Source organism: Euprymna scolopes, chromosome 37 (assembly GCF_053919585.1).
Source record: "Euprymna scolopes isolate OS-2025 chromosome 37, ASM5391958v1, whole genome shotgun sequence".
Lineage (NCBI taxonomy): Eukaryota > Metazoa > Mollusca > Cephalopoda > Sepiida > Sepiolidae > Euprymna > Euprymna scolopes.
Genome location: NC_136518.1, coordinates 83,389,129 through 83,415,605, shown reverse-complemented (window position 1 = coordinate 83,415,605; position 26,477 = coordinate 83,389,129). Strand labels below are relative to the sequence as shown.

Below are 26,477 nucleotides of genomic sequence, written 5' to 3'. Positions count from 1 at the left end.
TGATGTTTTGGGGATCCTTTGCTGCCTCTGGACCAGGGCGACTTGTTAAGGTCACAGGTAGCATAAAAAAGGAAGATTATGTTAAAATATTGGATGAAAACCTGAAAGACTCTGCTAAAGAGCTCTCACTTAGTCGTCGTTGGTGGTTCATGCAAGATAATGACCCAAAGCATTCGGCTAAACTGACTAAGAAATGGCTTGAGGACAATCATATTAATGTTTTGGAGTGGCCATCACAAAGCCCAGACCTTAATCCAATTGAAAATTTATGGAGAACATTAAAATTGAGGGTAATGCAAAGGAAGCCTAAGAATCTTATTCAATTGGAGGATTATTGTCAGGAAGAGTGGGCTAAAATTACTACCGAAGAGTGCAACAACTTGGTTGTAAACTATGAAAAGCGACTGAGGAAGGTAATCAAGGCCAAAGGCTATACAATTGATTATTAAATAAATCGTGCCAATAATTTTGAACAAGGGTTTTTTTGCAATTATGTTTGTTGTTCCTTTGTTATTTATTTTTTCTAAAATCCGATTGCTGCATCGGAAAGGTCAGTTAAAAATACATAATATACTTTGTTATTTTCTTTAATTTAATCCCTTTTTTAGAATTTATTAGACAAAATTTAACTTTTATTTTACCATGCCAATAAATATGATCATCACTGTATATATATGTATGTATATATAATATATGTATGTATATATATATATATATATATATATATATATATATATATATATATATATATATATATATATATATTTATTATTTTTAAAACAGTAATCTACGTACACGCGTGTTTCAAGGTCATTACCTCTCATCAGCGTAGTTTAACTGTTTCTAGGGATCGAACCTCAGACCATGTTTACCACAGTCCGGTGCCTTAACCGTTAGGCCATAATCCCTAGATTAATTATACTGTTTATTTTTATCGCTTATAAATTTAGATTTTGTTATTGTTGTTATTTTTCAAGCGATACATACGGTTAATATTTTTTCTACACTCTGTGTGTGTGCGTATATATATATATATATCTATATATATATATATATATATATATATATATATATATAATTATTTTTTTACTATAATAATTAAATACCTACAGACACTAGTGTTTCATCCTTTCGGGATTCTTCAGTGCAGGGTACCACGATTACTACCAGTCGAACGATTCGAACCCCGCGACACGAGACATCTCTGGCTCGATTAGCGGAGGCCGTATCCATTCGGCTACTATTAATCGTGTGAAGTAGCGTTGAATTTTAAACATTTTAATTTAAATGTTCATTACGTCAGACAGACAGTGATCAAATCGTTATACGATGATCTACGCATAAGAGCTAAATTGACCGACTTTTTTAATTCAACGGAAAGTGCTCAACGATAAGAAACCAATTTCTTAAAGGGGCTGTCATAATTATTTTTTTACTATAATAATTAAATACCTACAGACACTAGTGTTTCATCCTTTCGGGATTCTTCAGTGCAGGGTGCCACGATTACTACCAGTTGAACGATTCGAACCCCGCGACACGAGACATCTCTGGCTCGATTAGCGGAGGCCGTAATATATATATATATATATATACGCACACACACAGAGTGTAGAAAAAACCCATAATACTCGCATGCACATGTCTCAGTTTCTGTATGAATTGAAATATAGTATTTATGCATATTTTACGACCGAGCAACGCCAGGCTGCCTGCTAGTATACACACACACACACACACACACACACACACACACACACACACACACACACACACACGCATATATATATATATATATATATATATATATATACCTACATACACAGCCATACATAGATTTAGTAGTGACTAATATCCAGATTTTGATCTCCTGCTTGATACAGTCGCTACATCTAGTAATATTGATGAGTTGTGGAAGATTACTGCCTGTGAATGACTATATATATATATATATATATATATATATATATATATATATATATATATATATAGAGAGAGAGAGAGAGAGAGAGAGAGACATACATACATACATACATACATACATACATACATAAGGTTAGTGGGAGTGAAACCCAGTAGAATGCTCAATTATTAAAAAAAAAAAAAATAAGCGTGTAATATTTATTTATGCATGTATTATAGAAGATGAGAATAACATTACTACCGCCGGTTTCAAATCCCAAGATAATTGATCACCTGTGCAGGTGTGGAGTTCTCATATAATCGACATTTTAGATTCACTCATTCTCTATGATTTTTTGCTTTAATAAATTGGGCCAGGCTAAATGTAAGGGAAGCAACTCTTAACAACGTTTTTGTGTCGATTCTGAGTCATTCAAGTCCGTCACCAGGGAAACAAGAAATATAAACATTATGAAGATTCCACAAAATGTATCGGACACCTTCACCTTCGATGACAACCACGGAGGATAGGGTAAGAACCAACTATATTCATCACACACACACACACACACACACACACACACACACACACACACACACACACACACACACACACACACACACACACACACACACACATATAGTCATGAATTAATTTTGATGTATTTTATTATAGTTGTGTCTTTCGACAATTACTAACACGGGTGATTGCCAATGATCGCTCACTGGTAAAATCATGTTTTTTCCCTAGAGTCCAAGTAACGGCAAGTCTCCCGAGGTTTCTCACATTCCTGCTACCTTCAATTGATGTTTCAAATCGCATTGCATTCTCGAAACAGCTTTTTACCATTGGGTTCTCGCTGGTAACGACAATTTGGATCCTCCGAAATTTAAGCGGTAACAAGCCTAGCTATGATTACAGTAATTTACGTACGTTTCTAGTGGAAGTCTGCATGGTGCTCTCCTATCTCGATCTTTCCGTCGTCCTAGACTGATCACAACTATTTTCTCTGTTGCCAACTCGTGTTTGTGTCAGCGCGTTTTATTGGGGGAGGGGAAGGGGAGGAAGTATCCGATTCTTCTTCTTTCTTTCTTCTTCTTCTTTTTCTTGTATTTACTCTTCTTTCATTTTCCCTTCTTTTTACTCACTTGGAGTTTTTTCACGAATCACCATCATGGATTGCTCGCTTGCAGCAACAACAAGGGGTGTTCCCTGGAGTTTGAGTCTCCTCAGATTTCCAGCTCTTTTCATCCATTTCGATAACTGTTATAAACCATTTTGCATTATCACAACAGCCGTTGATTTATTGCTGGCAACGATCATTAGTTTTCTTTGAAATTTGAATGGCAATACCCCCCCCCCGCAATCAGCAACATTCTAGAAACAGTTTGTTTAGTGATTTCCTCCTTTCTTGCTCTTTCCATCTTCCTCAACTCTTCATGGTGTGCGCGCGTGTGTGTGAGGGCAGGGAGTGTCAGATTATGGAATTTCTGGTAGTTTCCAAATCTTTGGTTTTGTCCAATGTTATTTCTAGGGTTTTGATCGATTTCTATTTTAGCTTATATCTACTTAGTCGTTTATGTGTGTTAGTTTGTGCACTCGATGATTTTACTTAATTTTTCATCAGCGTTGTGCATTGGATGGAGGCAATCCTCCTTTTGACTCCAAATTTTACGAATCTTTTTTTCCAGGTGTTTCAGAACTGTTTTATAGCACTCAGATAATTTCTGCACTTTTTTTTTTTTTTTTTTTTTAGATTGGATAGTCTAATACAGGGTTTCCCATGATTGGCTCGACGAAGCACTAGGGTCTGTGAGTGAGGCTGAGTGGCTCCAGAAGACGTTTCTTAAAGAATACCAAATGTTTTATATGAAAAAATTAAATTTTTGCAACCATTTAGTTGTTGATCTTTTTTTACTATAAAAAGATATGATAGATAACTACAGGTGTAAAAAGTTTCAGGATGGTTCATGAAAAAAGAAAAAATAAATAAACAAAAATTGTAACAATTTTTGTTTAAGCAAAACGAAAAAATGATTATAAACACAAAAATATAGTCAAATCACGATCAGGAACAACAAATGAACAAATATAAGTAAAAATTTGACATTAATGTTTTTTCATATTTATTTTAGAAATTATCTTGTTAGTGCTCTGTGAAAAACCTTTGCTCTGCTCAGCGGCTCCATGGTGTCCTGGAATAGGCATACAAATGGCGCCAGTATTCTAACATCCTTAAACTGTTTCTTTGAACCTAATTTTTGGTTTGAATTAATGTTTAAACAGAAAGGTTAAGTAGTATGATTCGTGCCATGCTTCCTGATTATAATAGAGTCCACTTTGGATGACGAGAATATCTTTGGGTATTGTACGAGGGCCACGTACACTCCCTCTTACTGGACAATCATCCAACGTTGTTTCCGTGGTCGTCTCTTTTGTCTTCTCTGATAGCCGGGTTGTCGTCCATCACATTTGTAGTGGTTATACGGGTTCATAAGTATAAAAAAATAATAAGCTAAAAAATCTGTCCTTAACCGGACATTGACCTCAACTGTTGCAAACCCAAGACTGGCATTAAACTGTCGTAAAACTTATCGGCATTCCTAAAACAAATCTAAATATGTATACTTTATGTCCGCTCTTTTGTCTTTCCCACCTTGATTAACGATCCTACTTTAGCTCCCTTTTGTGTGCGTTGGTGAACAACTTCATCTTTATTGTTTTGCTGATAAACTTATTTCCTCCTTTTTAAAAATATTTTATCACAATCACACTTTCATCAAAAGTTTTTTTTGTTATTTGTGCTCAACCAGTAGTTGCACCAATATTGTTCGTAAGTATTTTTTGTGTGTTTTAACTTATTTTAAAGCGTTTGTTACATTTGAAACGTAAGTAATGCCAAAACGGCAGTAATATGGCAGACGTCTATTTTGTTTTATTTTCGAGTTTTCAGCTATTCTCGAGACTCCAAAGCTGACAGTGTAGGCATTTTCATGTGTGTGTGTGTGGCTTTGTATCTGCCATATGGCATAATCACGTTGACACACCGGTTCTCAACAGATCACCAAAGTTAAGCAACTTTGAGCTTGGCTAATACCAGATGGGTGACCATTTGGGAATTCTAGGTGCTGTATAAGCTCTTTGTTTATGTTGGCATTTGTTTCCAGTCCTCCTGAACCTACACTTGCCACTGGTATTTAACACTGACTCAGAAGAAGTGTGGTTAGAGATTGCGCAACTTTTGCCACAAAAATCCCATGTGCAAGCACTCTTACACTGGGTATCCATTGTTTGTCGAGCTACCATACGCCATCATGTGGGTCACGATGCAAAGAGTAAGAATCGCACCGTGTGTTGTTCATAGTTTTTTTTTTTTTAAACTTAGAGTGTTCTGTTCACAAGAATCCTGTTGATTACTAGCGTGGGTACCCGGCATTGCCCGGGTTTTTGAAGGTGTGTATTGAGCAAAAAAAAAAAAAAAAAGGTGGTAGTAGGCAGGCAGGCTCGAACCCGTGAATGTGGAGATAGGTGTAAAAACAAAAAGGTAGTAGTGTGGGGAGGGAATCAAAACAACAGTAGGCAGCCAGGGTAAAGAGAGGTGTTAAAAAAAAAGTGGTAATAGACAGGCTTGAACTCATGATGCAAAGACGGAAAAGAAAGTGAAAGAAAATCAGACGTCTTAGCCGATGTCTCCATGATGCGATCGGAAGTCTAATGCGTTGAAATTAACCAAAGTCAATTTAACGGTGAAGATGACCTGCTAAAATGTTGGCGAAAAAAAATCGACACCTCCTTGTACAAAACAGCCGAGTTTAGAGTGAAGGAATTAATATTTTTGGCCAAGTTTTCGATATTTGTCTTATGATACGTCAAACTTCAAAATAATATCGATCTTGTCATGGGTATTATTTTGCATGGGTGAATTCTGGTTGAAATAAAAAAAAAAGGCTAGAAACTTTCCTTCCAAGTAGACGGTAAAATACATCTGACGTGTTGGGCCTAGATCATGTGTTCAACGAGAAAAAAAAAAAAAAAAAAAAAAGTCGTTTGGGCAAATCGTTCTATCGATGATATTAATCATACAATTCGAACGTTGGAGAATTATTAACATAATTTTAGAGTTTTGATTTGTTTTGCCAGAGTGGGTAAGCATGGGTGTGCGAGTTGAAGCCCCAAGTGGGGGATGGGGCGGAGATGGAGTCATTGTGGACTGATTGTTTTTCAGCTGATTTTCTCGCAGAAAATCTGAGCCTTTATCAGCTGCAGACGCATGATTTTATTTTAGGCACGAGCGAAAAAAGCGTTTTAATCATCGGCGTGTGGCGGACGTAGTTGAAAGCATATCAAGTGACAGTAAATTTTGTTTTGCTGAATATTGCCCTGGGAGCCAACTTTGTAAAAAAAAAGAAAAAATCAAGTTTTTTTTTTTTTAGATAGGACGTAACTTGTGTGTTTTTATCTAAGCGTTTGGTAGTTAGTATTATCATATTGGGATACATGCCAATCTTATAAATCTTTACGCGAATTATAATAGAGAAAGTATACCTTCACTCCCCATAAAATAGTAACATAGATGCAATATATATATATAGACGCAGTATATATATATATATATATATACGAGCAAACAGTTAATAAAATATGTTAAAAAACACTTTGAAATGAGTTAAAAACATGTTTAATCGGAAAAGAAAACACTAGATAAATGGATAGTCCTTAATCCGCGGAGTTTCGAAGAAATACTTTCCTTCTCATCAGAGGGTAGGAATTAGCAAAATGCAGGATCGGATTTTGCCTGCAGAAGTATTTGATGAAACAACAAGTAAATCAAAGATCTTACTTGAAAACAAAAAAAGTGAAGCAGAGGGAATATGGTGAAGAAAAAGGTGATTACACATGAATGGATAGTCTGGTGGAAGATAAAAAATCCAGTGACGGTAAAATCCAAATGTAAAACTTCAAGAAAGTTAAAAGAATTTCCATTTGTACAAGTAAAATCCAAGGAAATCCCGTAATTGGAAGAAGATGGTCCATAATAATCCAAAGGCAGAAATCCATGGAATAATTCACAAAAATGTGTACAAGGGAAAAAAGGAAAAATTCCAATAATATTAATAAAAGAAAAATAAGATATGCTTTTCACTCTACTGCCGAGACATAAATATAAATAAGAAAGATCTGGGAAGAAAAAAAAAAGAAGAGAGAGAAAAAAAAAAATGATGATAAAGTTAAATATAAAATATAAAATAAAGGGAAACAAAAGTCAAAATGACCCAGACAGGAAATGTTAAAGGCAAAAATGACCCAGACAGGAAATGTTATATAAAATTTTCAGAATGTGAGAGACTATATAATTATTTCCACAGTTCAAAGAACGCCGCAGGCCACAAGAATCATGTCAGCCAACGAACCGGAAGTCTAAGACTTGGATTTCGCCCTCATTTGGGCTCATCAGTCAGACATATCCGCACCCGAGATTTGAAACCCGAGCCTCCTGCATGCGAGGAAAGCACTCTACCAACTGAGCAAAAAAATATATTTGGTAGTGATAATTCAAATATCATTTCAGGCATATGGCCGGCGATGGTCGTGCATATATGGAGTAATCTAAAGATTAAATTTTGACAACTCTACACATTAAATTAAGCTGTATTTTTGCAGTAACACATCGAATGTTGCATTTAAAGTGGTCTATTATGTCTGGTTTATCACCGTTCACATGGGGCTTTACATGTCCCAATGCATTAGAAAAAGTATACAAGCAGATAAACGCAGTGACAGTTCAATGAAAGAAGTGAACATGTGCAGTTTTTGCAGTATAGCCAACAAAATGAAAAAGTAGCTAAAAACAAACAAAAAAACAACAAAAAAAAACAAAAAAAAAATAATTATATAACAAATAAATGTCAACAAAATAAAAGTAGTAGAAATTAAAATTGCAATTGTGAACGCATGAAATATTTCGATTCGCTTACAGCATCAACGTTTTCAGTTTCTTCGTATCAGACTCCTTACGTTCAGTTGTAAAATGCATATTTCCGTTTTTAATCAAATGTGTCTCTCAGTATTCTTCTTTCTTCATTTCTTCGGATTTTAATTTCTTTCACCTGAGATTCAGATCAACTCAAATTCGACTTTGGCGTTCCTTGATTCAAACCGCAAGAAACCATTCTCGTTTTAGGATTAAAAGTATTTCTTTTTTAATATTGTATCACACACACATCATCCCGAGCGCGCACGAGAATGAAAGGTAGGTTTGTAGTTCTGTTTGCTTCGATCGTAACCGGAAATGAGATATCGTACTATCAACGGAAATGGCCAGCTTCTTTCTGCGTGATGCTGCCTGTGAACATTCGTAATTTTCACTATGTGTGACATAGTGCATTTGAAAGCGTGGGAAAATATCAGCAGCAGTGAAAGATAGCTGGCTTGCGAATAGATTAACAGCACCAGTAGCCAGAAAACGCGCATATATAAATTAGGAAGTGTGCACGAGAAGATAAAGGAAAAAAAACGAGAAAAATGCACCACGTGGTCGAAAGAAACAAAGTGGACATTGAAGAAAGTGGACATGTAAAGTCAAGGATGAGAATGGGTTGGCTGTAGCCGGCATATGGCCAGCATGAAGTTAGAGAAGAAAAGCTGGTTGCGCAAAGTGATGTCACAACAGAAACAAAAGGACATATGGGCAGAGAAGTAGTGGTGTTCAAGATGTGACGAGAGAAGCTTGTGTTCGAGACATGGGTAACATCACAATATGGATGAAAAGTCACACGCGGCCGGAGAAGGAGAAAAGAACTTTTTAAATATTTAGAAAAAAGCTGTGTTGTTGGAAATACCCGATATAAAGGCTTTTGTTAAAAAAAAGTAACAGTAAGTTTAGTTTTTTCCTTTCTCTGTTCCTTGCGATGGAGTCTACAACATGTTTGGTCTATTAAAAAAGATGTACAACGTTACATTAAATAAAGAGTTCTGTTAAAAATTCAATACAATTTCTTGAGTTCGACATAAAAATTCGTAAGTTCGATTAAGATACATTTTAAGAAGGTCTAAAGTAAAGTCAACCGAAACATTGCGAAAATAACACCAAAGATGAGAACAGTAGTCTAAATAATACAAATGTTGAAAATTACCAATCGTCATCGAAATAATTCAAAAACATAATAGAAATGTTATGATGAGCAGAAAGGGTAAATATAACAGAGTATGGACGCACGTATGACAATAACAAAAGCAGCAATAGCTGTGTGCAAATGACCAAGCTGGGGGCGAGGTGACGTCATAGTGAGAAAAACAGAAATAGACGTGTTATAATCATGGCCTGAGATTGACCGGGACAGATGCATCCTAAACATGGTTGAACAAAGATAGAGTACCACGTTTTCGACACAACAGAGTCTTGTTAAGTACATTGGAGTACGAGAAAATTTTTGAATAGGAGGCAAGGCATTATTCTGGAAAGTATCTGTAAAATAAATGTCTGTTGTTTCACTGTAACATATGAGTGCATGCGAAAATATCAGCTGCAGTCGAAGGATGGATGCCAAGCGATTATATCAGCAGCAGGAGCAGAGTTTGAACACGTATGCAAATTGTCAAGTGTGTTCCAGCTTGCGCCTGAGGAAAGAGAAAAAAAGGACACCAAGTGGATGGAGGAGAAAAAAATCGACTTCGTAGGAGACGAACCTTTAAAATGAAGGCGAGAATGGGCCAGCTGTGGCTAGTATGCGGTAGGAAGAAAGAGAAACGCAAGCCAGGTTAGATGAACATGTGGCAGCGAAAGACATTTTAAGTCGTTTCGAGATGGGAGAGTAACGGAAATAAATGCTTTTGTTAAAAAGAGAAAAAAAAGGCCGACCCAGATTTTTATTTATTTATTTCCAGTTTTGTTTTTATGAATTACTAAAGTAAAATGTAACCCCAGCTTAAGTTACACTACGTGTGGGTCCTGAGTGATGAGATGTAACGCAAAGGAAGGATTACGTTAATGCCGATAAAAATGGAAGCAGATAGTAAAAACAAGAGGAGGGATACATAAAAAAGATGCACCCTGATCACTGATGATGTTTAAAAAAGACAATAACACACAGAGATCAAACGTTGTGTGCCAACATTAAGATATGGATGCATAAAAAATAGGTTTAAATGGAATAATCCATGTTCAAAATAGACTTTGTGGCTTAGTGGAGAATGTCCTTTTCTTTTCCCTGCAACTTCTCTCCCACAGAAGAGACGTTGCGAGCCTATCTTTGTTTTATCGTTATTTCCATGGCAGGTGCTCGTCTGAACTCCAATCTTTGGTCCCCCCCTCGCCAATCTTTTACAAAAAACACCAGTCTAGCTGAATCCACTGTCAAAAATTTTCCCCACTCTTTATCTGTGCCAAAACCAAAACGTAGATTCCAGAACTTTCTTAGAACTGCACGCCTGTGGAACTCTGTTCCGTCTGCCTGCTTCCCACCTGACTACAACCTGGATGTCTTCATGTCCAACGTAAACAAATTCCTGATGAACCGCCCCCTTAAGTAAACACTTCATTAAATCTCCACACTAACGTACTGTACTTGCAGAAGAGACGTTGCTAGCCTGTCTCTGCTGTATCGTTATTTTCATGGCAAGTGCTCGTCTGAGCTTCAATCTATGCTTCCCCCCTCGCCAAACTTTCACAAAATCACTCGTCTAACCAAAACCACTAGCAATAATTTCCCACACTCTTTATCTGTGCCTAAACCTAAATGTAGATTCCATGAACAAAGTTTCTTTCTTAGAACTGCACGTCTGTGGAATTGTCTTCCGTTTGCCTGTTTTTCAGCTGACTACAATTTGTCTTCAAGTCCAATGTAAACAAGTTCTTGATGAACCGCCCCCCTAAGTGATCCAATTTACAAAATTTCCACTACTTATGTTTACTATGCTATAATCACATTGACTAATGTATACCCATTAATCCTTATCCTCGAGTGGTCTCCGGGCCTTGATAAGTGGTGATTCCCGTGTAAAAAAAAAAAAAGAAAGAAAAGAACGAGACAGAATTTTATTTTTTGTTTTCGGAAACCTTTGAGATGAGGCTTCATAATTTGTGTATTCCTTTTTTTTGTTGCGGACTTCTATCCTCATCTTCATGGTTGCTTCACTACGTTTTTGCCAACTCATCTTATGTCCCTTTTCAGGTGATTAACCATGACGAAATAGGAATGACGAGTTTTGTAACTGCATCTCTAGTAATTACTGCGTTCCATAGTTGTTTCACCACGTTTTAGTCGTCTAATCCTTTGGCCTGTTTTGAAAAGGACTGAAACCGCTATCTTCAGACAATGTTTACCTAGAACGACTCCATGACTCTATCCACTATGTCACGGGCCCCAAAGGACTATCCAAGTTGGAATTTATGGTCTTATAAATCCAATTTTTTGTGTTCTTGATTAAACCCCTAAAAAGAAACAAGAAACAACTATAAATTGTAAGCATTACAAATAACACCCTTTTTTTTTTTTTTTTTTTACATAGGCATCACCACTTATCAAGGCCCAGAGACCACTCGAGGATAAGGGTTAAGAGTGTACAGTAGTCAATTGGACAATATAGTAATCATTAATAATGGAAATTCGGTAAATTTGTTAATTTAAGTGGAACGGCTCATCAAGAACTTGTTTACGTTGGACTTGAAGATAATCAGATTGTAGTCAGCTGGAAAGCAGGAAAACAGTAGACAGTTCCACAGGTGTGCAGTTCTAAGAAAGAAGCTTTGTTCATGGAATCTACGTTTAGGTTTAGGCACAGATGAAGAGTGGAGGGAATTATTGATAGTCTTTTCAGGTAGATGAGTATTTCTTGTGAAAGTTTGGCATTTGGGGACCATAGATTGAAGCTCAGTCGAGCACTTGCCATGAAAATAACGATAAAGTAGAGACAAATTTGCAACATCTCTTTTGTGAGATAGAGGTTGCAGGGAAAAGAAAAGGACATCTACGAGGCTACGAAGTCTATTTTGAACCCTATCAAGGCAGAACAAGTCCTTTCTAGCAGCTCCTTTCAGCACCATGGAAAACCACTATATAGACATACATATCAAGTTTTTGAGTAATATGAAAAAAGAGCTCCAAAAAAGCATGTTTTTTACCACTAAAAGTCCCTTTAAAACTCCTTTAATCACTTACATACTCCTCCTCCTTAAGTCCCTATCAAACACGCCTCTAAGACTACATATACTAAGATGCCACAAAATTGCACCTTTTCGTTTTCATCCACAAAATTTAATATTGGTTAATTTAATTACTACACGATCTTTGTCAGCACTACTCCAGAAAATCATCCCATATGACAATATCCTTTACTTTCAAGCAATTTCTCTACATACTTGAAATATTCATCCACTGTGATTTTTGGCACCTGACATATACATGTTATATCTCATATCAAGTCTCCCTCAAACTTTTTTAATAATGTTTACTCTTAATAGAAATATTCAACAAAATTAAGATTATCTGCATGTGTTGCATTGTTCTTTCCTCAACTTTTATGCTATGGAAATGCTGTCACCTTTAATGCGACTTAACCAAAACAAAGAAAATGGAATTAATAATCAGCCTAAACTTAAACTTTAATTTTAAGTTTTTGTTCTAATTGAAATCAATAGTTTTCTCTACCATATTAAAGCACTCTTAACCATAACTTTTAAATCGCCAACTCTAAGCTCTGGCTAGTTTCACACTCTCACAACCACGAAGCACATTATAAATTTAAACAGTAAAGAATATTCACCGTTATATAACATAAATTTAAAGACTAACTCTGAAATATTTTTCTTTTTATTTGAATCTACTGCAAATGAATAAAAAGCACGCACACACACACACACACACACACATACACACACACACATATATATATATATATATATATATATATATATATATATATATATATATATATATATATATATTTATATTTATATTTATATATATATATATACTAGCATTTCAGCCCGACGTCGCCCAGGTGTTTAGAGGTGTATGCTGAGCAAAAAACAAAAAACAAAAAAAAGTCAATTTTTCAAAAAACAAAAAAAAGGTAAATTTTTTTAACTTTAATTTTTTTAACTTTAACATTTATTGTTTTGGGTTCAAATCAAGTTATTAAGTTAGATCCATGTCCAAGATACCTATATCTAAAATTTCAAGTCTGTAGACCCAAAATTGTGTGAGGAGTTTGGTAGAGTTCTCAAAGGTCAAATTGTTGAACTTTGGCCCCTTAACAGCCAAATTTCTGGCCGAAAACAGATCACAAAGACCTTCCCAAATCCCAGTACCCTGTATATCAAATTTCGAGTCTGTAGACTAAAAATTGACAGAGTTATTGCGTAGGGAAATGTACACAGACAGACAGACACACAGACACACAGACGGCCACACAGACACGTTCACTTTTATATATATATGTAATCTTCAGATCAATTATTTTGATTAATTTTATATCTTTTTGCCGTTTATATCTTCTATTTTTAAAAATTCATTATTCTTTACATTTTGATTTTTGAGTTTTACTTTAAACACTGTCTTCCTAATATTGTTACCATTCTTAATCAATATAATTATTATTAAAAAAATTATCATCAATATTGCAGTTACCAACCTGTTTATCCACCATTTCTTTCTATTTTTAATTATCATTATTACAATTAGAGTAGATAATTATATCTAAGCATGGAGTAAAATTAATTATATACATTTTGAGATTTTATCGTTATTGGCTCACAAGGAGCTTTCACACAGGTTATCAAGAATCTCTCCTTGAAAAAAGCCTGTGGTGTTCCCTAGAAGCTGAGTTACAACAGGTCTCTCCAGATTTCCAGTAGTCTCCACCTCTTTCGGTAGTATTTGCAAATAAATTTGCATTATCGCAACAGCTGCTTGCCATTGATTTTTTGTTAGCAGTGGCTATTGGTCTTCACTGGAATTTGAGTGGCAATAAGTCCCCCAAGGTACCAGTTCTCTTCACACTTATCCAGTGGAAATCTGGTCAGTACTCTTCCTCGGTCTTTCCTTCCTCCTTGGTTCTACTTGGTTGTTTGGTCTCACTTTCTTTTTTACCTGTTCAGCGTCCATGTTACTTGTGTTTCTGAAATTAAAAAGTTGGCCAATATTCGCAGGATGACGACCGAGTCCCACATTCTGGCTACCAAGAGAGCACCTGCCGATCATGACACCCAGATCTTTCTTCTGGGTCCCACCATTTGTATCATTTGTATTGGACTTTTTTCATATTGTGGTATTTGTGGCAGCACCAGACCCAGAATTGTTTTTACCTGTGGTTCTGACGCAGGGATAGTGTAAAGCTCTCATGTATAATAGAGGTACCGTGCACTACTACACATACATAAGGCATAAACAGACCGACAGGACAAATAAATAAATAAATAAATAAATAAAATAAAATAACTAAAAAAAATTAATAATAATAATAATAATAATAATAATAATAATAATAATAATAATAATAACAATAAATAAAATAAATATAAAATAAAATAAATTAATTAAAATAAAAAAATAAAGGTAAGAGGGACTTATTAATATTTACTTATACTAAGTCCGCAGCTCTATTAAAACTTAAGATCTTGCTGCCCAACTCCCTACATAGTACCCCTGTAGCTTAGGTCCCTGATAGTAGCCCCTTAAATCAAAGTGGCAATGTGCCTTGTTTGGGATGAAAATGTAATAAAAAAAAAGTTTCCCCTCCCATATTTACGCATGAATTTGTAATGTGACATCAAGACAGTGTTGTTAGTTACTTTTTCGTAGTTTGAAAGAAATTCTGGGCATTTAAACTTTCGATGATAACGACAAAAGAAATAATCAAAGAAGATAAAACAAATAAAATGGATTCATGACTTTTTTCCCTTCTTGCTTGCTAGTCAACGCCCTGTGCTATTTTAAAATGGCTGTTTTCGTTAGAATCTTTCCCGTCCAGTAAAAATTGTTGCTCTTATCCATCCCGCACTTGTTCAAAGTGTGTGAGTTGTCAGGGTCACTCAGCGAGATTTAATCTATGCTGTTGAGTGACAGCTACTAGTAATCTTGGATGAATATTTACTGTGGAGAGGAGGGAACCTAAAGTTATTATTATTATTATTATTATTATTATTATTATTATTATTATTATTATTATTATTATTGTTATCATTGTTGTTGTTGTTATTCTTATTATTATTATCATTATTATAATTATTATTATTGTTTTTATTATTATTAATATTATTATTATTATTATTAATATTATTATTGTTATTATTATTATTATTTTTATTATTAATAATATTATTATTGTTGTTGTTATTTTTATTATTATCATTATTATTTTTTTTATTATTATTAATATTATTATTGTTGTTATTATTATTATTGTTATTATTATTGTTGTTATTGTTGTTGTTGTTATTCTTCTTCTTCTTATCATTATTATTATTATTGTTTTTATTATTATTATTAATATTATTATTATTGTTATTATTATTATTATTGTTATTATTAATATTATTATTGTCATTATTATTATTATTGTTGTCATTATTGTTATTATTATTATTATTATTATTATTATTATTATTATTATTATTATTATTATTATTTCTATACAACTTTCAAAGCTTCACATAGTAAATAACTAAAAAAGCTATGATGAGAAATGGGAGTGGGGGTGAGAGGAGTAGGAAGGAGGAAGACATGCTTTAGAATCACCACCAAAAGATTATTTATGGTTTTCCTTTTTTCGTTCTTCCTCTTTTCCTTCTTTTCATTCTTCCTTTCTTTCCTTTTTCTTTTCTTCTTTTCTCCCTTGCGTCTTTTCTTTTTCTTCCTCGTCTCTTAACCTCTTCACTAATGTATGTAGGGATGATAGTGGTGAGGCAGGGATATACAAGACGGCAACGTTAGTTGTACATTTTCTGAAAATGAATAAAAAATTCATGTCAAATTAAAAGCATTTTTATAACTGAACAACCCTGATTAAATTTCAAACCTTTTTTTAACGTAGATTATATGTTACATTCACGTTCCTTTGCTGATTGAACACAGAAAATCGCAATGCAAAACATTTTAAGTGGCAAAGAGAGAGAGAGAGAGAGAGAGAGAGAGAGAGAGAGAGAGAGTGAGAGAGAGACAGAGAGAGAAGGAGAGAGGGAGAGAGAAGAAACACGAATAGATGCATAGAGAGATAAAGAGAAAATGGGAGAGAGACAAAGATTGAGAAAAGGAACAGAGATAAATAGATAGATAGATAGATAGATAGAGAGAGAGAGAGAGAGAGAGAGAGAGAGAGGGTGGAGGAAAGAGGAATAAAGAAGGGACGAAGATAAATAGATAGAGCGGGCAGTGTATGTGTGTGTGTGCGAGGGAGAGAACAGAAAATAAGAAGAGAAAGAAAAGAACAAAGATAGATAGACAAATAGACAAAGAGAGTGCCATAGATAGATAGATAGATAGATAGATAGATAGATAGATAAATAAAGATATATATATATATATAGAGAGAGAGAGAGAAGGATATATAGAGAGAGAGAGAAAGAGAGAGAGAGAGAGCGAGAGAGAGAGAGAGAAAGAAAGAGAGAGAGAGATGAAAGGAAACGGAGAAAAGGCGGTACGGATTACCGCTCGGTTGCGATCACAACCGGAAATGAGGTACCGTTCTACCGGTGTGAATAATGGCGTCCTTCTTCCTGTTTGGTTTTATTTATCACTTCATCACATTTCAAATTCAGATAAAGAAACTTTTTCAGATTATCTAATAAAAAGAGTGCATACTTCCGCCAAAAATCACTGTGATATAAGAGCGGGAGGGAAAGGAAAGGATTATGTCCCGATAATTTACTCGTAGAGGTGGGATGCTATATCAACATCCCTGTATGCTCACACGTGCACGCATCTATGTAAACAAATACATTTAATTATAATCACATTTATTAGTTGTCTTATTTGTCTGTCTGTAATAATTTATTTCAGTTATATTTTATTGTTTATAGATATTTATTTTATTTAGATAATTGATCTTGTATTGAGATTTAATATTATTTTATTGTTATTTATTGGAGGAGGAGTGGTACCGTATTGTAACTGTACATGGTCCAAATATCTTAGTATGTCATTAAAATGGTGCGATTTAAATTAGAAATGGTGAGCCAAGCCCGATCTGTTATTTAGATCAGGACGTAACTTGGAAATGAGCAGAGCTTCTTTTATGCAGAGATTTCCGGCGTTTCCGCTCTGTGGCCAAGATGCTAACTTTAATAAGTTTGTTGGTATTTTTGCAGGTATTAACATATAGAAAAAGAATTTTACAAAATAATTGATAAGAGCTTTCCATTAATGGATTAAGTAAAATAATTAATAAGAACACAGTTAAACTTTCATTCTCAACCGCTGCAAATTTAAGTAAAATATAATAGGTTCAAACAATGGTAAATTAACAAAATAGTGAATAATAGTAGGATTAGATAAGGAGAATTTTATATTGAGAAAAAATGTAACTGTAGAATACCTAACGAATGTCCATGGAAAGGCAATTGTTTAATTTCTGAAATTGTATACCGATGTGAAGCTAAGGTAGATAATAGTAAAAAGATATACCTAGAGGGAACTGGGTGTAATTTTAAGGACAGATACAGAAAGTATATTGCATAATTTAACCAAAGAAGAAACTAAATTGGAATGAGAGTAATGATAAACGTAAGGACAAGAAAATAAATATTAAAAATGAGAAGAAAAACACGATTGCATTAAGGCATTGAATTATGGAACTATGTAAGAATGAAATAGAATTTTTAATTAAAATGGTCAATAGTAGATCAAGCTAAAAATATAAACCTAGTAAATCCAAAAGATGTAATCTATGCTTGCTTGAGTCATACCACATAGTGAATTCTAAAGAAGAAATTTTAAACAAAAAGTTTGATGGTATACAAAGCTGTCTACATAGAAATAATTTCCTATTATCACGCCTAAGACCGGATTAAAATAACATGTATATAAAAAATAAGGAATATATTGTGAGTAAAATGCAAGTGTTGTAAGAGAATTTTAAATTTAGGCATCGTCGTTAACTTAACATATAGAAAATAAACTAAATATAACCTAAATAAAGAAAATAGAATTAAATTTAAATTTAATAGAGGAATTTAGAATGGTACAATAAAGTAGTAATAAAAATAGATAAAAATAATAAAATATCAATAATGTAGTACGTCGTTAACTTCACCTATTAAAAATAAACTAAATATAAACTAAATAAGGAAAATATAGTTAAATTTGAATTTAATAATTGTTATTGGTAATGAACTAACACCTGGGACATTTCAATAGAACAAAAAAGAAATCAAATATTAAATAATTGCAAAATATTGAGATGAACAAATTATGATGGATTAAAATAAATCAGAATATAAGTTTAATATAAACCAAGTAATAAATTTATACTAGATTTTTATAAAGAAAATAATATGAGAAATAAAAGTTTAAAACTAAGCATTGTGGATTAATAAAGACGAAAAATCAAAATAGTGAACTAAAAATAATTAAAAGAATTTCAATAAAAATTTGGAATCGATAAATGTGGGTAAAATCGAGTTATGTCCCTTACAATGAATGATAGGGGAATAGTTAAAATTAAAAACAAAAATATCATGTTTATATTAAGATAAGGTTAAAAATGATAGATTTAACATTTAAATTTATTACATAACCAGTATGAGGTGTGCATTAATATCACCTAAAATTATTTAAATAAATCTTTTAATTTATAGATTTTCCTAAGAAATAACATTTAAAAGCGAAAATGGAAAACAATATAACGTAACATGTAAATAAAAATTTATACGAAACAAAGGCTAATTGAAAATAGAATAGCTGGGCATACAAATAGAGACTAAAATTTGAAAGGTGTAGTTTAGAGATTGATGGATTAAATAAATAAATAAATAAATAAATCAGAGAGGAAAAATAATTATAAAAAAAAAATTAAAAGATTGAATGAATATAAAAATATAAAATTGTAAAAATATCATCTAAAAATAAGAAATACCAAAGTGGGATACTTACTCAATTTGAAGGGAATCGAATAAATAAATAAATAAAATAAAATGAACATGACCGAGATGAATCCAAACTGCTTTTTTTCTTAAAATATGGATTATGAATATATTTTAATGGTCTCTTAAAATTGGGATTATGAATATATTTTAATGGTCTCTTAAAATTGGGATTATGAATATATTTTAATGGTCTCTTAAAATAGGGATTCTGAATATATTTTAATGGTCTCTTAAAATTGGGATTCTGAATATATTTTAATGGTCTCTTAAAATTGGGATTATGAATATATTTTAATGGTCTCTTAAAATTGGGATTCTGAATATATTTTAATGGTCTCTTAAAATTGGGATTATGAATATATTTTAATGGTCTCTTAAAATTGGGATTATGAATATATTTTAATGGTCTCTTAAAATTGGGATTCTGAATATATTTTAATGGTCTCTTAAAATTGGGATTCTGAATATATTTTAATGGTCTCTTAAAATAGGGATTATGAATATATTTTAATGGTCTCTTAAAATTTGGATTATGAATATATTTTAATGGTCTCTTAAAATTGGGATTATGAATATATTTTAATGGTCTCTTAAAATAGGGATTCTGAATGTATTTTAATGTATGAAGAGTAGCTATTTTTGGAATTAAAAAAAATGATGTAATATCTTATTTTATATTTTGTTGTCTTGATTTTTGCAAAAATATTATATATATATATATATATATATATATATACATACATATATATATATATATATATACATACATATATATATATATATATATACATATATATATATATATATATATATATATATATATATATATATATATATATATATATATACTAGCAAAAGTACCCGTCGTTGACTGGGTTCAAAAACAGCCTACAGAAAATGGATTTATGAAAGTATGATAGGTTATGAAAGCGAAAGGTTGTAAAGAGATAGCTTCGAATTTGGGGATATTAAAACCAAACCAAAATATGATGAAAGTAAAAATAGATAAACCCCATAATTTATTATAACATACCTATTCACACTAAAACAATTATCACAATATTCTGTGGATCTATATTAAAAAACCTTGTTAAACTTTGTGACACATTTCCATTCTATGAAGGTTAGGCGCGAACGAACACCCAATAATTTTATTATACCATATTTCTTCAAACTGAAACATAATTATCAAAGTATACTTACGCAACCTTGCAAAAATGTTACGGTTAGTTTTAGTTTCGTATTAGTGGCAGTATAATTACATATATATATATATATATATATATATATATATATATATATATATATATATATATATATATATATATGGGCTTATATAACTATATATATTGGGTGATTGAAAAGTCACTCCCTATTTTATAAATGTAATTTATATATGAATCATATTTTTTATGAATGGCATCAATTGGTAGAAATTCTTTCCGTGTCTTAGATTGATCTCCATAGAAAGTCTTATACGGCATAACCACGTTGACACATCGGTTTTCGTTGGATCACCGGAGTTAAACAAGGTTTAGCTTTGTCGGTACAAGATGCTTGACCGTTTGGGAATAGCAGGAACTATATGTAGGAGAACGTTGACACCTCCATGCAAAAGCTGCAAAAACAAAACATCGGCATATCCCCTAAAGGGATACGACTGGGAACCGCTTATCAATTTCATACTCCCACGAAACTCCCTATTTTGGAGGAAGCCGGTTCAAATTGCATATGGTGAGTGCTGTATTAGTAACGTGCAGTAGAAACTCTTGTGAAATGGCAGAAATCATTTCTCGTCGTCGTCTTTCTTTTAAAAGTCGTTGCCTTCTTAGAGTAAAATGTAAGCAACTCCAAAGAAAAAAAAATGGTGTTTAATCAGAGTTTTTAGCTGGAATATGGTAAGGTCGACATAGACCACTCATGTGGTCTATGTCGACCTAACCATATTCCAGAAAAGTGAATGGCTGAAAACACTGCTATTTCCCAATAGTTTCTTGGAGGATTTATTGCTATATATAGGCGAATGATGGTGGGAATATTATCGGATTTGAAATAAACATTATGTATGATGTTAGAGTTTAATTTTTGTAAAAAATATATGATTCATAAATGAATTACAAAAATAGGGGATGACTTTTCAATCACGCCTCATAAAATCATGAAGATATTACAATGTCTTATTATAAGATTAAAAATGTATAATCATTGCTATTATAAACATTACATTAAAATTATAATATAAAAATGTTCTTTTTAAGAGTTTCTGAAGTGTTCTGATTATAGAATATAAACATGTTCTTTTTCGAGATTTTCTGGAATATTCTAAGTTATGATGTTCCATTTGAAGAGTTTCTGGAACTTTCCATTCGTCAAAACTATAAAAGAGCGCTGATAGTGTTAACTCGTGAGTTAGTCAGTTAATGAGTCAGTCGCTCGAGGTCGTCAGATTCTGACTAGATTAATCCGGCCAATATTTCCTAGGATCCAAATCCGATCGAAAGAATCAATTACAAACACTCTAAAAAACAAAACCCTGAACATTTGGTAATCATAAAGATAGTTTGACCTTCTCTCTGACCAATAAAAAAATTGTTATTAATTCTCAATAACTCTGTCCTTTTAAACGTAAACTAAACTGAAATAAAAACTTGCTTATCTCCCTTAGATTATTTGTAAATAGTTTTGTTTCTTTATTTTTATTACAATAAATACTTTTTATTTTTCTTTAAACTCTGAGTTTTATTATCTTTTTATATATCCTGCATGTACAATGCCTCTAAACTGAAACATGTAACAATATATATATATATATATATATATATATATATATATATATATATATATATATATATATATATATATATATTATTGCATAAAAATCTTACAATTTTGTATTAAAATATAGATATTAATAACATAAAGTTTATTTAGAAAGACTGATAGTGCAATACTAGAGCTTTAAAAACTTTTTATGGTATACCACTTCACTAGAACACACACACACACACACACACACACACACACACACACACACACACACACACACACACACACACACACACACATATATATATATATATATATCATGCCTGCCGTCAATTTCGATGAGCTCCACCACAACAACTAAGTTGTTTTAAAATCCACAAGTGTTTTGTTTATAGTAACGAAGGCTTTGTGTAAAATCAACCACACTTTTTGGTACAACTGCTAATCTTTGTCGCTGCAATGGCTGCCACAAGACAGAGCATACAGTAGACCTCAGGGGGTTCCTTCTCCTAGATGCACGTCTTAACGAAGACTAAAGGTGCATCTCTTGCAGTGAATTAAACGCGTTACTAAATACCAACCTGGAAATTCCTGTCTCAGCGCGGTAGATATAACGCCTAACCTTCCCAAATCGTCACCCATTTGGTACTGATCAGACTTATCGTTGCTTAACTTCGATGATCTGGTGGGAACGGATATGTCAACGTGATTGTACGGTATATACATACATACATACATACATAATACATAGATATACATGTATATATATAAATATACATACATATATATATGTATATATATATATTATTTATTCGAGGGTAAACAGTTACATTTCGTCGCTACAAACAGCTATCTGTTTCAGTCAATGAGACTTCGTCAGGCGACCCTGAACCATTTGACGCCATAGAAAAAAAAAAAAAAAAAAAAAAGAAACGATTTATTAGTTCCTATTTTTGAACATCTCAAACCTGAATTTATATATATATATATATATATATATATATATATATATATATATATATATGGAGAGAGAGAGAGAGAGAGAGAGAGAGAGAGAGAGAGAGAGAGAGAGAGAGAGAGAGCCGCTGCGCTCATACAACGAGGGAATATATCCGTGGCACCTGTCAAAAGTAAATGATGTTTGGTAATTTTACGATACCTGGCAAAGTACTTCCGTTTATCATTTCGCCACCTGAGATTTCTAAGCGTTGATTAATGCTTCAAAGCCGAGTAAATTATTAAATCACGAACGCAACATTAATTCAGCATTCTTTCTCCGCCGCCGACCATGTGTAATTGCCCTTCGTTCAGCTGCCTCTTTGGTTTCATAACAGAATAAAACAAAGAAAACACCCTTTCAGTGAATGGGTCGGCACTTTCTATATTGTTTTGTTATTTTTATAGTCTTCCGTACAATTAACTCCATTTGTATTTGCAGAGGGAAAAGCAACACCAATTCCAAGGATGATAACGCCTATTCAAACAAACTAATATTTTTTTTTTTATTGGCCATTGAAAACAATACAAAACAAAGAAATCGAAAAGAATAAATATTCAAAGAGTTCGAGAACATTCCGGTGAACGAAAAGGGATTTTTCTGTAAGGAGAAATTGAATAAAAATGTTTGTTTCGGCTGACGTCGTGGGCGTTTATGTGTATATTTGTAAGCTTGTAGACCGGTATAGGTGTTTTAGCAAAAGTATGTTACAGAAGTACATGTCATGATTCTATGGCCATAATTGCCACAAATTGACTACCAAATAATGTGTTAAATGTATTATATAGCCACTGGTATAACGAGTCTATATGTAAACGTGTCTGTGTCGTCTATACATTACTAACGGTGTATCTGTGATTGTCGAGTGTGAATGCGTGTATAATGCGTGGGTGTCGGTGTTTATATATAAATGCAGTTCATTTAACACGGGAAAGTCCTTTGAACAAAATGTATACGTTTATATATATATATATATATATATATATATATATATATATATATATATATATATATATATATATATTCTTGCGGCGAGGTGCTGAGATAAGGCATATACTTTGCTTCCCTTTCTTTCTACGTTAAATGCTTCTTGCATGTTGCCAAGCTGCCGAAATTTTCTCGTTCGAAGGAAACGCCAAGATGCGAATTATATATATATATATATATATATATATATATATATATATATATATATATATATATATATATTATAAAGCTGAACGTCTGTGTGTGTGTGTGTGTGTGTGTGTGTGTGTGTGTGTCTGGTCACGAATAGACCCTTATATGGTTGACTATTTAAAAAAAAATGATTACATATAATGATAGATGTATCGAGGATCAGGAATGGGTATGTTTGATCTGGCAGAATGGTGGTTCATAAAAATTGTGGAGTCTGCAGTCGCGCCTGGCCCCCAAAGTATGGAGAAAAAAAACAAAAAAACGTTTATAAGAGTTTTTGATATTGATGTACATAAGAATACTCTGATAAGTATGTTTTAACTTAAATAGGGATGGTATGATAAAATTGTGGGGTCTGCGTTCGCGCCTGTACTCCATGGAAATATGGCACAAACTTTAACAAAGTCTTTTTATATCTATTTGCGTAAGTATACTTTGATAATTATGTTTCAGTTTGAAGAAATATGGTATAATACAATTATTGGGTGTTCGTCCCCGCCTGACCTCCATAGAATGTAAATATGTCACAAAATTTAACAAAATTTAAAAGGGGTGAGGATCTACAATAACACCTTAACTTTAATCCTAATTCACGTTAGCTTTTATTTATTTTTTTGAGTTGAATCATATTGTGTCGAATAAATTCACCTCATAAATTCACGTTCTTATTAAAGTGAAAGCAAAAAAAAAAAAAAAGAATCGGAAGTTTAGACAATTCTCGACACAAATTTTGCATAACTCTGTTTTTTCCTTCTTCACTTGCACGTGGCACTCTTTCGAAAATAGATAAATAGATAAATAATAAAAAATAAGAACCTTACTTGTTATCGTGTCAAAAGAAAGAAAAAATCCTGCTTACGTGATTACGTGTCTTTTTAAAAACATTGACATAACCTTTTTATTTTTATTTATATATCTGTTTAAGCTTTTTTTGTCAGTGTACAAGAAGGAATTCAGTTGATTAAACCCCTTTCTGCGTGTTCTTTACATTACAATAGTACAACCCTGAATCTGACGGTACAATACTACACTGTTCAATACTGTAAAACTGAAACGAAGCTGTTCTGCTTGAAAAGGGCGCAATTTTCTTCTTATTCTTATTGATATCGATTCTTTGCTTTAAAAAACTAAAGTTATTACGTGTTTACTTTTTTAATATCCCATTTTGCTGTTTCGGATTATTTTACTAAAGTAAGTAAAGCTTCATTATTTTTCAATACTGTTTTTGTTTCTTTGTTTTTCGATATTTCGTCGATATTATTTAGTAAGAGTGTTTAGCAGAAAAGCCAACAAACGACTACCCGAAAAAATAAATATACAAGAAATAAATGTTACCATAGTCAATAAAAGTTCAGTTCATATTTTTTTTTTGTTTTGAAATAGTTTTTAATGCTCTTTACTTGACATAATTGCAGCGAACCAAAATTAAAACGAAATTTGAAGCAATAACTACTTCAATGAATTTTTATATAAACTACACATGCCATAATCGAATATTCCTCAAGCACAAAATAACGGAAAACATTAAAATATGTTTATAAATATTCCTTACGTTGACGGAACTCTCTTAAATTGTTAACACAAAATGCTCAGGTGCCCTTCCTTCAAATTGAAAACGGAGCTCTCCATTTCAAAGTCGCTGCCATTTTGATTTTTGTAAAACCGGTTCGTGAATTGAAAAAAAAAATTTTTTTACAAACTACTTAAAAATACAAATCAATGAACTTTTCTACCATAAAAGTAACTTTTATTGACTATGGTAACATTTATTTCTTGTATATTTATATTATTATATATATAACATTTTCTCTTTGTAAGGAAACATCATTTTGTTGGTCACTCTTGGCTACGAATGGAAACACAGTTGATATAAAAAATATATTTTCGCAAACATTATCTTTACTTTCATCATATTTTGCTTAGGGTAAAATTTTTGAATATCAAAACCTATCTCTTTACAACCCACTCCTTTTCATAACCTTTTTTTTTTTACAAGGGTGTCACCACTTATCAAGGCCCAGAGGCCACTCGAGGATAAGGGTTAATAGGTATACATTAGTCATTGTGATTTTAGCATAGTAAACAGTGGGAATTTTGAAACTTGGATTACTTAGGGGGACGATTCAATTAGAACTTGTTCACATTGGACTTTTTCTTTTTTTTTTCATAGGTATCAACTCATTATCAAGGCCAAGAGGCCACTCAAGGATAAGGGTTAAAGAGTGTACAGTAGAAATTGGACAATATAATAATCATTAGTAATGGAAATTTGTTAAATTTGATAACTTATATGGAACTGCTCATCAAGAACTTATTTACGTTAGACTTGAAGACAACCATATTGTAGTCAGCCGGAAAGCAGGAAAACGGAAGACAATTCCACAGGCGTGCAGTTCTAATAAAAAAGCTTTGTTCATGGAATCTACGTTTAGGTTTAGGCACAGATAAAGAGTGGGGGAATTATTGATAGTGTTTACAGCTAGACGAGTGTTTCTTGTGAAAGTTTTGCGAGGGGGGACCATAGATTGAAGCTCAGTCGAACACTTTCCATG

The 26,477-nt window shown here is 32.7% G+C and overlaps 1 protein-coding gene across 3 annotated transcripts in view; it reads left to right on the top strand.

Annotated features, from left to right (window-relative positions):
* Positions 1-2,357: 2,357 nt before the first annotated feature.
* The window catches only part of LOC145261255 (tetratricopeptide repeat protein 23-like), a 190,472-nt gene continuing 166,352 nt past the window's right edge, over positions 2,358-26,477 (top strand). For all 3 annotated transcript variants that reach the window (XM_080119654.1, XM_080119653.1, XM_080119652.1), the window contains exon 1: positions 2,358-2,434. In XM_080119654.1, the coding sequence (XP_079975780.1) occupies positions 2,390-2,434 (45 nt within the window). In that variant the 5' untranslated portion in view covers positions 2,358-2,389. The remainder of the gene's footprint in view (positions 2,435-26,477) is intronic.